Source organism: Hyperolius riggenbachi, chromosome 5, assembly GCF_040937935.1.
Source record: "Hyperolius riggenbachi isolate aHypRig1 chromosome 5, aHypRig1.pri, whole genome shotgun sequence".
In the NCBI taxonomy this organism is placed as follows: Eukaryota; Metazoa; Chordata; class Amphibia; order Anura; family Hyperoliidae; genus Hyperolius; species Hyperolius riggenbachi.
The window spans coordinates 256015402-256028298 of record NC_090650.1 but is presented as its reverse complement, the minus strand read 5'-3'; the positions used below and the strand labels follow the sequence as shown (position 1 = coordinate 256028298).

At 40.7% G+C, this 12897-nt stretch overlaps 1 protein-coding gene across 3 annotated transcripts in view; it reads left to right on the top strand.

Annotated features, from left to right (window-relative positions):
* The window catches only part of DUSP22 (dual specificity phosphatase 22), a 99187-nt gene extending 90786 nt beyond the window's left edge, over positions 1-8401 (top strand). For all 3 annotated transcript variants that reach the window (XM_068234609.1, XM_068234606.1, XM_068234605.1), the window contains one exon: positions 6975-8401. In XM_068234609.1, the coding sequence (XP_068090710.1) occupies positions 6975-7163 (189 nt within the window). In that variant the 3' untranslated portion in view covers positions 7164-8401. The remainder of the gene's footprint in view (positions 1-6974) is intronic.
* The last annotated feature ends 4496 nt before the right edge of the window (positions 8402-12897 follow it).

Here is a 12897-nt window from a genome sequence, read left to right as displayed (position 1 = left end):
TCCTTTCCAGTCCACTGAGCAATTAAAAACATTCTATCAGATCAGTGGAAAGATGAGGGAAAAAAATACAGGATCTTCTCAAAAAATTAGCATATTGTGATAAAGTTCATTATTTTTTGTAATTTACTGATAAACTTTAGACTTTCATATATCTTAGATTCATTACACACAAGTGAAGTAGGTCAAAGCCTTTTATTGTTTTAATATTGATGATTTTGGCATACAGCTCATGAAAACCTAAAATTCCTAAAATTAGCATATCACGACAAGGTTCTCTAAACGAGCTATTAACCTAATCATCTGAATCAACTAATTAACTCTAAACACCTGCAAAAGATTCCTGAGGCTTTTAAAACTCCCAGCCTGGTTCATTACTCAAAACCGCAATCATGGGTAAGACTGCCGACCTGACTGCTGTCCAGAAGGTCATCATTGACACTCTCAAGCAAGAGGGTAAGACATAAAGAAATTTCTGAACGAATAGGCTGTTCCCAGAGTGCTGTATCAAGGCACCTCAGTGGGAAGTCTGTGGGAAGGAAAAAGTGTGGCAGAAAATGCTGCACAACGAGAAGAGGTGACCGGATCCTGAGGAAGATTGTGGAGAAGGACCGATTCCAGACCTCGGGGGAGCTGCGGAAGCAGTGGACTGAGTCTGGGGTAGAAACATCCAGAGCCACCGTATACAGGTGTGTGCGGGGAAATGGGCTACAGGTGCCACATTCCCCAGGTCAAGACACTTTTGAACCAGAAACAGCGGAAGAAGCGCCTGACCTGGGCTACCGAGAAGCAGCACTGGACTGTTGCTCAGTGGTCCAAAGTACTTTTTTCAGAGGAAAGCAATATTTGTACGTCATTCGGAAATCAAGGTGCCAGAGTCTGGAGAAAGACTGGGGAGAGGGAAATGCCAAAATGCCTGAAGTCCAGTGTCAAGTACAGGTCAGGCGTTTCTGCCGCTGTTTCTGGTTCAAAAGTGGCTTTATCTGGGGAATGCGGCACCTGTAGCCCATTTCCTGTACATGCCTGTACACGGTGGCTCTGGATGTTTCTACTCCAGACTCAGTCCACTGCTTCCGCAGGTCCCCCAAGGTCTGGAATCGGTCCTTCTCCACAATCTTCCTCAGGGTCTGGTCACCTCTTCTCGTTGTGCAGCGTTTTCTGCCACACTTTTTTTTCTTTCCCACAGACTTCCCACTGAGGTGCCTTGATACAGCACTCTGGGAACAGCCTATTCGTTCAGAAATTTCTTTCTGTGTCTTACCCTCTTGCTTGAGGGTGTCAATGATGGCCTTCTTGACAACAGTCAGGTCGGCAGTCTTATCCATGATTACGGTTATGAGTAATGAACCAGGCTGGGAGTTTTTAAAAGCCTCAGGAATCTTTTGCAGGTGTTTAGAGTTAATTAGTTGATTCAGATGATTAGGTTAATAGCTCGTTTAGAGAACCTTTTCATGATATGCTAATTTTTTGATAGGAATTTTGGGTTCTTATGCCCTGTATGCCAAAATCATCAATATTAAAACAATAAAAGGCTTTGAACTACTTCAGTTGTGTGTAATGAATCTAAAATATATGAAAGTCTAAAGTTTATCAGTACATTACAGAAAATAATGACTTTATCACAATATGCTAATTTTTTGAGAAGATCCTGTATATACGTCAGGAAAGCCATTTCAGACCAGACATTCCTTTCCATAACGAGACCAACCAGGTAAGCACAATGTCGGGGTCAAAGATGAAGTCCACTTTTCTGACCCCCCCCCCCCCCCCCCCCCAAAAGCCACTAAATGGCCTGGCCTTTCCGGTCGGGAGGGGGGGGGGGGCTTACTCATTTTGTCCCATTCTAGAGGTAGCTATTTCAAGGATTCAGAACCTCAGAGATTTGGCACTGGATATAGTAACCTGGGCAGAACAGCACTGACACTGTCCTTGTCAGCGGTTCATATACAGGGGACAAGAAATAGGTGGGCAGACTCCCTAAGCTGAACTCCCATTTATATTCAGAATGGCAATTCAGTCAGGAGGTGTTTGAGGACATCAGGGAGATGGGTCAACTCTTTAAAAAAAAAAATTGCCACTCCAGAAATGTCTAAGGTAAAAGATTTTTGTTCCCTGAGTTCTTGATCTTCAACAGACAGGTTGGATGCACTAACCATAGTTTGGCCAGAGGGATTGGATTCCCTAACCATAGTTTGGCCAGAGGGACTCCTATATACGTTCTCTGCTTTCAATTTAATACCAAAGGTTCTAAGGAAGATGGAAGTATTGAAAGCCAAGGTCTTGATATAATCCTGGTGGCCAAGAAGGACCTGGTTTCCCTTTCTAAAAGCATTTACATGTATCACACACACACACACACACACACACACACACACACACACACACACACACACACACACACACACACACACACACACACACACACACACACGTGAAAGTTTGGGCAACCTTGTTAATCGTCATGATTTTCCTGTAGTAATCGTTGGTGGTTACGATATAAAATGTCAGTTAAATATATCATATAGGAGACACACACAGTGATATTTGAGAAGTGAAATGAAGTTTATTGGATTTACAGAAAATGTGCAATAATTGTTTAAACAAAATTAGGCAGGTGCATAAATTTGGGCACCACAAAAAATAAATGAAATCTATTTAGTAGATCCTCCTTTTTCAGAAATTACAGCTTCTAAACGCTTCCTGTAGGTTCCAATGAGAGTCTGGATTCTGGTTGAAGGTATTTTGGACCATTCCTCTTTACAAAAAATCTCTAGTTCATTCAGGTTTGATGGCTTCCGAGCATGGACAGCTCTCTCTAACTCACACAACAGATTTTCAATTATATTCAGGTCTGGGGACTGAGATGGCCATTCAAGAACATTGTGCTTAGTGGATTTTGAGCACTATTTAGAGTCGTTGTCTTGTTGAAAGAACCAGCCCCAGCGCAGCTTTAGCTTTGTCACCGATTCCTGCACATTGGTCTCCAGAATCTGCTGATGCTGAGTGGAATCCACGCGTCCCTCAACTTTGACAAAATTCCCAGTCCCTGCACTGCCCACAAACCCCTACAGCATGATGGAACACCACCATATTTCACTGTAGGTAGCAGGTGCTTTTCTTGGAATGCTGTGTTCTTTTTCTTCCATGCATAATGCCCCCTGTTATGCCCAAATAACTCAATTTTAGTTTCATCAGTCCAAAGGACCTTATTCCAAAATGAAGCTGGCTTGTCCAAATGTGCTTAAGCATACCTCAAGCGGCTCTGCTTGTGCTGTGGGTGGAGAAAAGGCTTTCTCTGCATCACTCTTGCATACAGCATCTCCTTGTGTAAAGTGTGCCAAATGGTTGAACGATGCACAGTGACTCAATCTGCATCAAGATGATGTTGTAGGTCTTTGGTGCTGGTCTGTGGGTTGACTCTGACTGTTCTCACCATTCGTCGCTTCTGTCCGAGATTTTTCTTGGTCTGCCACTTCGAACCTTAACTTGAACTGAGCCTGAGGTCTTCCATTTTCTCAATTTGTTACTAACTGTGGAAACAGACTGCTGAAATCTCTGAGACCGCTTTCTGTATCCTTCCCCTAAACCATGGTGAACAATTTTTGTCTTCAGGTCATTTTTAGAGTTTGTTTGTTTTTAGACACCCCCCCCCCCCCCGCCATGTTGCTACTCTTCAGAGAACATTACAAGAGAAGGGAAACTTACAACTGACCCCCTTAAATACTCTCTCATAATTTGATTCACCTGTGTATGTAGGTCAGGGGTCACTGAGCTTACCAAGCCAATTTGAGTTCCAATAATTAGTTCTAAAGGTTTTGGAATCAATAAAATAAGTGCCCAAATGTATGCACCTGCCTAATTTTATTGAAACAATTATTGCATACTTTCTGTAAATCCAGTAAACTTCATTTCACTTCTCAAATATAACTGTGTGTCTCCTATATGATATATTTAACTTACATACTGTATTTTATTGTAACAACCAACGATTTATACAGGAAAATCATGACTATTAACAAGGTTGCCCAAACTTTCGCATCCCACTGTATGCGTCACACACATATATATTTATTATTAAAAAAAAAGCTGATGACCCGGCGTTGCCCAGGTATGTATTTGGCTGGTGTTGGCTCCACCAACTTTTTTTAACCCTCACACACAATCACTCAGTGACCAAGTTTGTGAGCTTTGGCGTGTTTGGCATCAATAATTTGTATATTCCCATAGAAAATAAATCAGATTGGCTGTTTGTGGCTCCTCCGCTCTCCAGCATTTGAACCCCAGTTACCCAATGACCAACTGTAGCAGGTTTGAGGCATCTGCTTTTAACAGTGTAAAAGTGGCAGCAATTTAAATACTCCCCTTGAAAATCAATAGGCGAATTTTGATTAGCTATTATAGGCTCCACCTACTTCCCTGAATATTAATCTCCATCACCCAGTGACCATCTGGGCAAAGTTTGAGAACCCTGTCATTAACAGTGTAAGAATGGCTGCAGTTTACATTTTCCCAGTGAAATTTGTTTTTGGCTCTGCCCACTTTTTCTAACCTGGATGTCACTCAATGACCAAGTTTGTGAGCTTCGGGGTCCTTAGCTTCATTAATTTGTATTTTCCCAGTGAAATGAAACAAATGTGATCGGCTATTTGTGGCTTTTTTTAATTTGAACCCCAGTGACCCAATGACCAACTGTACCAGGTTTGATGCTTGTGCCATTAACAGTGCAAAAAAGACAACAGTTTTAATTTTCACCTTGAAAATCAACAGGTGAATTTTGAATGGCTTTTTTGGCTCCACCCACATTTCTGAATATTAATCCCAGTCACCCAGTAATCAACTGTGCAAAGTTTGAGAACCTTGCCATTAAGAGGGAAGAAGGGCTGCAGTTTACATTTTCCCAGTGAAATTTGTATTTGACTCCACCCAGTTTTTGTGACCTGGACACAGTCACTCAATGACCAAGTTTGTGAGCTTTCAGGTTCCTGGCATAAAAATTGTGTGCATGGAAGCAGTTTATCCAGCAAAGAAATCTGATGTTTGTGGCCATGCCCCTTTAGTGAATTTGAACCCCAGTCGCATAATGAGACTGTAGGAGGTTTGAGGCCTCTGCCATTAACTGTGTAAGAATGGCAGCAGTTTCAATATTGCCATTAAAAATCAATAGGTGACTTTTGATTGGGATTAATATTCAGAAAAGTGGGTGGAGCCTACAACAGCCAGTCACCCAGTGATCAACTGTGTCAAGTTTGGGAACCCTGCCATTAACAGTGTAAGAATGGCTGCAGTTTATATTTTCCCATTTAATTTTGTTTTTGGCTCCGCCCACTATTTCTAACCTTGACATACCATCACTCAATGACCAAGGTTATGAGCTTTCGGGTCCTTGGCATCAATAAGTTGCATTTTCCCATTGAAATTAAACAAATCTGATTGTTTGTGGCCCGCCCTCGTTTCAGAATTTGAACTCCAGGTCTCCCAGTGACTGACTGTACCAGATTTGAGACCTCTGCTATTAAGTGTAAGTGTAAGAATGGTAGCAATGTAAATATTCCCCTTGAAAATCAAAAGGCAATTTAGATTGGTTGTTGTAGGACCCACCCACTTTACAGAATATTAATTCCAATCATCCAGTGACCAACTGTGTCAAGTTTGAGAACCCTGCCAAAAACAGAATGACTGACTGAAATTAATCTACCAAATCTGATTAGCTGTTTGTGGCTCCACTCCCTTTAGTGAATTTGGACCCCAGTCACCCAATGACTGACTGACTGACTGACTGACTGTATCAGGTTTGAGGCTTGTGCTAACAGTGCAAGAATGTCAGCAATTTTAATATTCACCTTGAAAATCAATAGGTGAATTTTATATTTCATACTTTCCCAGTGAAATGTGTTTTTGGCTCCACCCACTTTTTGTACACTTGACACACAGTCACTCAATGAGCAAGTTTGTCAGCTGTCAGGTTCCTGGCATCAAAAATGTGTGCATGGAAGCAATTTATTCACCAAGGAAATCTGATTGGCTGTTTGTGGCTCGCCCCTTTTAGTGACTTTGGACCCCAGTCACCCAATAAATGACTGTTTGAAAGTTTGAAGCCTCTGCCATTAACAATGTAAGAATGGCAGCAGTTCAAATATTCCCCTTGAAAATCAGTAGGTGACTTTTGATTGGCTGTTGTAGGCTCCACCCACTGAATATAAATCCCAGTCACCAAGTGTGCCAAGTTTGAAAACCCTGCCATTAACAGTGTAAAAATAGCTGCAGTTTACATTTTCCCATTTAAAATGAATTGCTGAAATTTGATTGGCTGTTTCATGCTCGGCCCACTTTTCCTGGATTTGTAACCGTGGTCACCAAGTGACCAACTGTGCCAAGTGTGGGGACTGTTGCTTGATTACTGTGAGAATGGCAGTCTTTTCCATTTTTTTCCATTGACATGAAAGGGTGAAATCTGATTTGTTGTTTGTAGCTCCGCCCAGGTGTGCAGGGGGGCTGTGAGACCCCCAGAACATATCACCCCAGGTAGTAAGGGATTTGTATACAAAGTTTCGTTCAAATTTGTCAAGGCGTTTTGCACGCACACACACTTCAATTTATCTTGGGGAGGTATAGGGGTAGTCTCAGTATGTACCCTAGAGGCAGGAAGTGTCATAATTTGAATTTATCTACAGATGTTTCCATTATGGGCCAAGCATATTCTCAGGAGCCGTCCTGGAGGACTTGCTGAAACACTGCTACCAGTAAGCAGCCGGGACTTTCTCTCTTTTTTTTTTTTTTTTTTTTTTTGTCAATGCAAATGTAATGCAATGCAATGTTCTATTTAGTCAAGATTAGTAAAAAATAATTAAAAAAATAATCCGACTGGCCATTTTATCGAAATATAGATTCTGAAGCATTTATAAACAGTTGTATCATTGTATGTCCTCATGCGGCTAGTATTTCAGAGGCTCATGTTTTCATTCGCTGTATCTTCCTAGCATCGACAGTGGTTGAAGGAGTCCTATGGGGAGAGTCCTTTCCTGGATGAAGAGGAAGCCAAGCAATTGGTTGCCAAAAATAAGCAGCGGGAGGAGGAGGCAAGCGCTGCAAATTCCAGCCGACAATGGAGCAGTCATTTAACCTCTCTATCTTCCATGGCTTACAGCAATTATACAACAGAGACATAAATGTATGCCATAGCATGTGTACCTACTGTCTAAAGTACTAAGTCACCAATCAAACGTATATAAACAGGCACCACATTGGTGATTGACACTGGTTGAGAAAGACGAGGTTAGACGTAAGTTAACAAGTCTTAACACAAATGTGTACATCCAGCAAAGATGAGTAAGCTATTGCTGAAATGCAATGTCTTGATTCAAGTCTAGTCTTATAATCAAGTCTAGGCGTGGGAGGAGGGTCAATTCCACTACTGTTGTGTATTCTTGGCATCCTGGCACTTTATTACGTGTATATCTTTAACGCGGGTGTCCCTGAAGGTTTTGTTATCAGTGAGCACTGTATTATGGCTTTTACTGTGCTTTTTTAATGTATATTTTAACATTTTCTACCTCAAGATGCCATTTACTTGTACAGTTCCCAATTTGAACCACTTCCCAACCACCCTCCTAATCAAAGACAAAAAAGAAAACTTGTTGAGGGGAAATATCTCAGGTAGCCCAGTGATGAGTGATGGCATTATTATTACTCATTTTCAAGACCAATCTGATCTGTTGCTCTCGGTGCGGCAGTAGTAGTCTCAGGTAACATTTGGAATTCCATGAATAAAAACTAAACATTGAACACAGTGTTAGCATAATAACATACTTATGAAGGTAATCTGTGTTTCAAAAGAAGCTATCGTATTCAAATCTTACATCTTACCAGATGTGTGAGAACATTCTTCAAAAACACACCCATGTAAGCTAGGCAGTGTAATGAGTGATGTGCAGACAAACCTATGAGATGCCATCATCATCATGAGGGACTTGTCTCCGTATTAGTACTGTGATGGGCGCTAATCATTTATGCAAAACATGCTGGTCAGAAATTTGCACTAAGAGATGATACTGAAGGTGACAAAGCCACATTCCCAGTCTTGATAATGTTAACTTTAATGGGTATCCTTGAAAAAGATCGGCTGTGTGCCGGATTTGGATCTTTCAGAAGGTATGGTGGTGCTAATACTGAGAGAGATGGTCTTATCTACAAAGTTGAACTGGGCATCAAGAATACCTTTTCTATTCATCACAAAAATTGGGGGTTACTGAAATGAAACCTTTATTCCTCTAGCTAGCTTTGTTTCTGTGTAGATGCAGCCCCTGTTCAAATTGTTTCTACATTCCCCCTACTATATATGTGGACAGATATTGTGATTTTTTTTTTTTCATATAGGAAGGGTGGTTCAAATAAAAATATATCTATCATACTCAAGTGTTTTAGTTCATTCAATTGTTTGTTTATAGTTACTTAAAGACAGGGGCGCTTCTAGCCATCTTGGCACTCCAGGCGAGAAAACCTGTGGTGCCCCCCCCCCCCCCCCCCCATGGTGCCCCGACACGCTCCCCCATCCTTCCCCTCGTGGTGCCTCCCTATGAAAATAATCGTGATGCGGCTGCGTTTCACTGGAAAATAATCGTAATTCAGCTGCCGCCCTGCTCTGCATGCCACAGACCCCACGGGCTGAGTCCTAGGTTTGAACATTGGTTAGGGCAAAATCTGCATGGAGTTACTATCTTCCCCAGGAATTCATTTAGGCACTTCATATTCCCCAACATCCCTAAAACACACTAACAAGTCAACTGGTTTCCCCCAAAACAATCCTATATTGAGAATATTAGACTTTAACTATGGTGGGATTAGATTGTGAGCTCCTCTGAGGACAGTCAGTGACATGACTATGTACTGTGTAATGTGCTGCAGAAGATGTCACTGCTATATAAATTAATAATAATAATATAGTAGGACATTAGACTATGACTATGGCAGGATTAGAGTGTTGGCTCCTCTGAGGACAGTCAGTGACATGGCTATGTACTCTGTAATGTGCTATGGAAGATGTCAGTGCTATATAAATACATAATAATATAGTAGGACATTAGACTATGACTATGGTAGGATTAGAGTGTGAGCTCTTCTGAGGACAGTCTGTGACATGACTATGTACTCTAAAGTGCTGCAGAATATGTCAGTGCTATATAAATACATAATAATAATAATAATAATATGGTAGGGCATTACACTATGACTATGGTAGGATTAGAGTGTGAGCTCCTCTGAGGACAGTCAGTGGCATGACTATGTACTCTCTGATGTGCTGCAGAAGATATCAGTGCCATATAAATATACAGTATAATAATAATAATATGGTAGGACATTAGACTATGACTATGGTAGGATTAGATTGTGAGATCCCCTGAGGACAGTCAGGGGCAGGACTGTGTACTCTGTAATGTGCTGCAGAAGAAGTCAGTGCTATATAAATACATAATAATAATATGGTAGGACATTAACTATGACTATGGTAGGATTACACTGTGAGCTCCTCTGAGGACAGTCAGTGACATGACTATGTACTCTGTAAAGTGCTGCAGGAGATGTCAGTGCTATAAAAAAAAAACGTAATTATCACTTGTATATGAACAATTATCCATTATTGTACCTTTGTAAGAACCTTATAAACCACTGGGAGATCTACAATTACCAGCATTTCTTTGTGAAGATGAACTATAATTCCATACATGACACATAAATAATCACAGTAGGACATGCTGGTACCTGTAGTTCCCCAGTGTGCACTGCAGTCTATGATTTGGTCAAAGAATAGGCAGCCTGATCAGCATCTTATACAGCAAGTCACTCTATTCACATCCTGATGACCTGCTGTCCCGCTGTGCTTCCCCCCCCCCCCCCCCCCTGAGCTGCAGCCAGAATTTAACCTTTTGTGTGCTCAATCAGTGACTAAAGCTTTTCATTTAGCTAGTAGTCCTGCTATTCACACGGTACCTTATCAGTCTGGAAGCCATCACATTCAGGTGATAGGGTCTGGTGAGGAAATACAAATGTCCCTAGTGCTGCAAAGTCAGTGCCCAGTAACGTAACTGTCTGGGGATTGATTTTCTCTAGCTGGAGCTCTGCACTCCTGGCATATCTTGCATGCCTTGTTATTACCACCTCCAAGGCTCCAACAGACATGCTCTTCTGCTGTGTTTTCTTTTCCTCTTTGGCACAGGGAGGGGCGGGAGCCTCCAGCAGTCACACAGACACTCTAGATCTGGAGATAACACTAACATTAGGGAATGCCATACAAAGTGTTGTAGACAAAAGGTTTGTAGATTCCTTATTTGAGGCTGAGCAGCAAAGACTTTCGTTAGAACTTTTTATCTCCGTTCCCTAATTTTTCAGTCTCTAAGGACAGGAAAAATAAACTTTTTCTTCCCTCAAAGCGCCTGCAATAAATCTGGCGCTCTAGGCAATTAGCTGGTCAGCTGGTCTCTAGGAGCGCCTCTGCTTAAAGAAAACCTCCAGACTAAAAATCTACTCAGCAGCACTGAAAAGGCTTGTTGTTTAACAGTTTCACAGCATCAGAACTTTGTTTTTCTTATCCAAGCCTCATTTCTGGCTGCACAGAATCTAAGCTCCGCCTCTGCCCTGACATTTTTCCCCTGATACTATGCAAAGCATGATGGGATTTCTGATGTACTCATTGCCTAGCAATTGGGAGGGATGATCAGGACACAGGACAGTTGGAACTGTCTCATGCTCCTTGTCACCTCATTTCAACCAAAAACATGGCTGCCCTCATGAAATCACAAACCTTTGCCTGTTCTTTTAAAACAGGGTGGGTAAGAGATTATATTACCTATCTATTTTAATTAACATAACTAATGTAACTTAATGACAGTATGTTTGTTTAGGCTGAAGTTCTTCTTTAAAGGTAATATTCTAAATGTTCATCTTTGTAAAAAAAAATGTATTCTTGGGAAGTTTAGGCATAATTCACAATTTGATGAGGGGAAGAATCCAGATGTTCACCTGCTTGACACATAAGAGGCGTTCACTGGAGGGAAGACCGTGAAGAAGTGCTAGTTCCACTGAAAGTCAAGTTATTTTTATTTTGCAAATGCAGGGCCAAAATAGTAGTAGTGCAAGATAGTAAAACAATTGCCATCCCTTGATCGATTTCTGATCAGGAAATTCTGGATCATTTTAAGAACTGGGTATATTGCATAAGATATGGTCCCTCAGTCAGTAGGAGGAAGGGTAGAATTGGGAAAACGATCACAAGTCATCTTCCTTTTGAATGGATTGGCCCAATTCCAAGTTGCATACCATTTGTATAAAAAAATTGCACACAAGCTGGAATTTCATTGACATCTCTAAAACATGCACTGATGGTGAGACTTAAAGAATGGTTTGGGAAACCTGTAGCACAGCTTGACAACGTATGCTGGCCGAAACACCTCTGATATTTCTGTATTTGTAACTGCCAGGATTGGAACAAAAGATCGAAAATTAGGGACCTGGTTTCCTTCCATGATCTGTTGTCAACATTTTCATTTGCTTCTTAGCACAGCATACATAGTTATGAATTACAATGCATTTAGTGATTCCATTAAGGTAGAACATTTCACATTGTGTGCAATTCCATACGCACAAGATATATAGGCAGACTTGCCCTGATTGCAAAAGTATTAGAAAAAGTACAAGTGTAAATTGAGTACTTTGAATAAAAATTGCACCCAGTGTTGCACAACAGGGGTTGAGTGGAAGTGAGTGCAGTTACAGATGAAACTCGAAAATTAGAATATTGTGCAAAAGTCCATTTATTTTAGTAGTTCAGCTTAAAACGTGAAACATATGACATACTCATTACATGCAAAACAAGATATTTCAATCCTTTTTGTTATAATTTTGATAATTATGGCTTACAGCTTATGAGAACTCCAAACTTTCGGACCATTAGAATATTGTGAAAATGGTCAATATTCTATGCTCAGTGTCAGACTCTACTCAGCTAATTAATTCACAACACCTGCAAAGGGTTCCTATTTCTTAGTTTCAACTTTAAGTTAAATTACTGAAATAAATGGACTTTTGCAAGCTATTCTAATTTTTCGTTTTTCACCTGTATGTATCTGGTACTCATTTGTGAATTTGCTTAAAGTGATATGAAATTCAGCGATTTCAATTATTTGCTCTAAAAGATTTTACAGCATATAATATACTACCACATTTTCTTTATTTTTTTTTTTTAGCAGAACAGCATTCATACAGTTAAACACAGGGCTTATTTTTAAATAGAAAGCTCCCTGCAATGAGATCCGCATAGGGAATAACTTTATCTTGTGTTTACTTAATTGTAGCAAGAGAGGAATGTAATCATTCCCTGGCAGTGGTGAAACTCCTAATGTGTCCAGATCAGGCACAGCTCAGAAAAATTCACTGAGTACATTACAATAAATACTGTAGCTATGAATAAAATGCAATGGCAGCTTTCAGAGCAAATAAACTGTACTTTGAGAACTTGTAATTTCTAAAGGAATACTTGTGCACAAAAGCAAATTTGATAACACTGGGGTATAAAACATAGAAAAACACCTTTTTATTAAATATTATGTCAGAGTTCAATACCGCTTTAGAGTGACCCGATCAATGTATGCACCTTAGTTCCCCTTCCCATTTACAATGTCCTTCAAATCTAGTAAGTCAACTATTTCTGTAGTCAAAGAACTTGTCAGACCTGCTGAAAATCGGCTCTCCCTGCTCCTGCACAAACTCCGGGCCTGCACTCATTACTGTTCCCCTCCGAGTTGGGTGGGCACTTAATTCAGGCACCGGGTATTGCTGCTGGATGAATTGCTCAACACCCCATTTGTGTGGTGCCTGTCTGAACCTCTGGGCGCTCAAATTGGGCACACA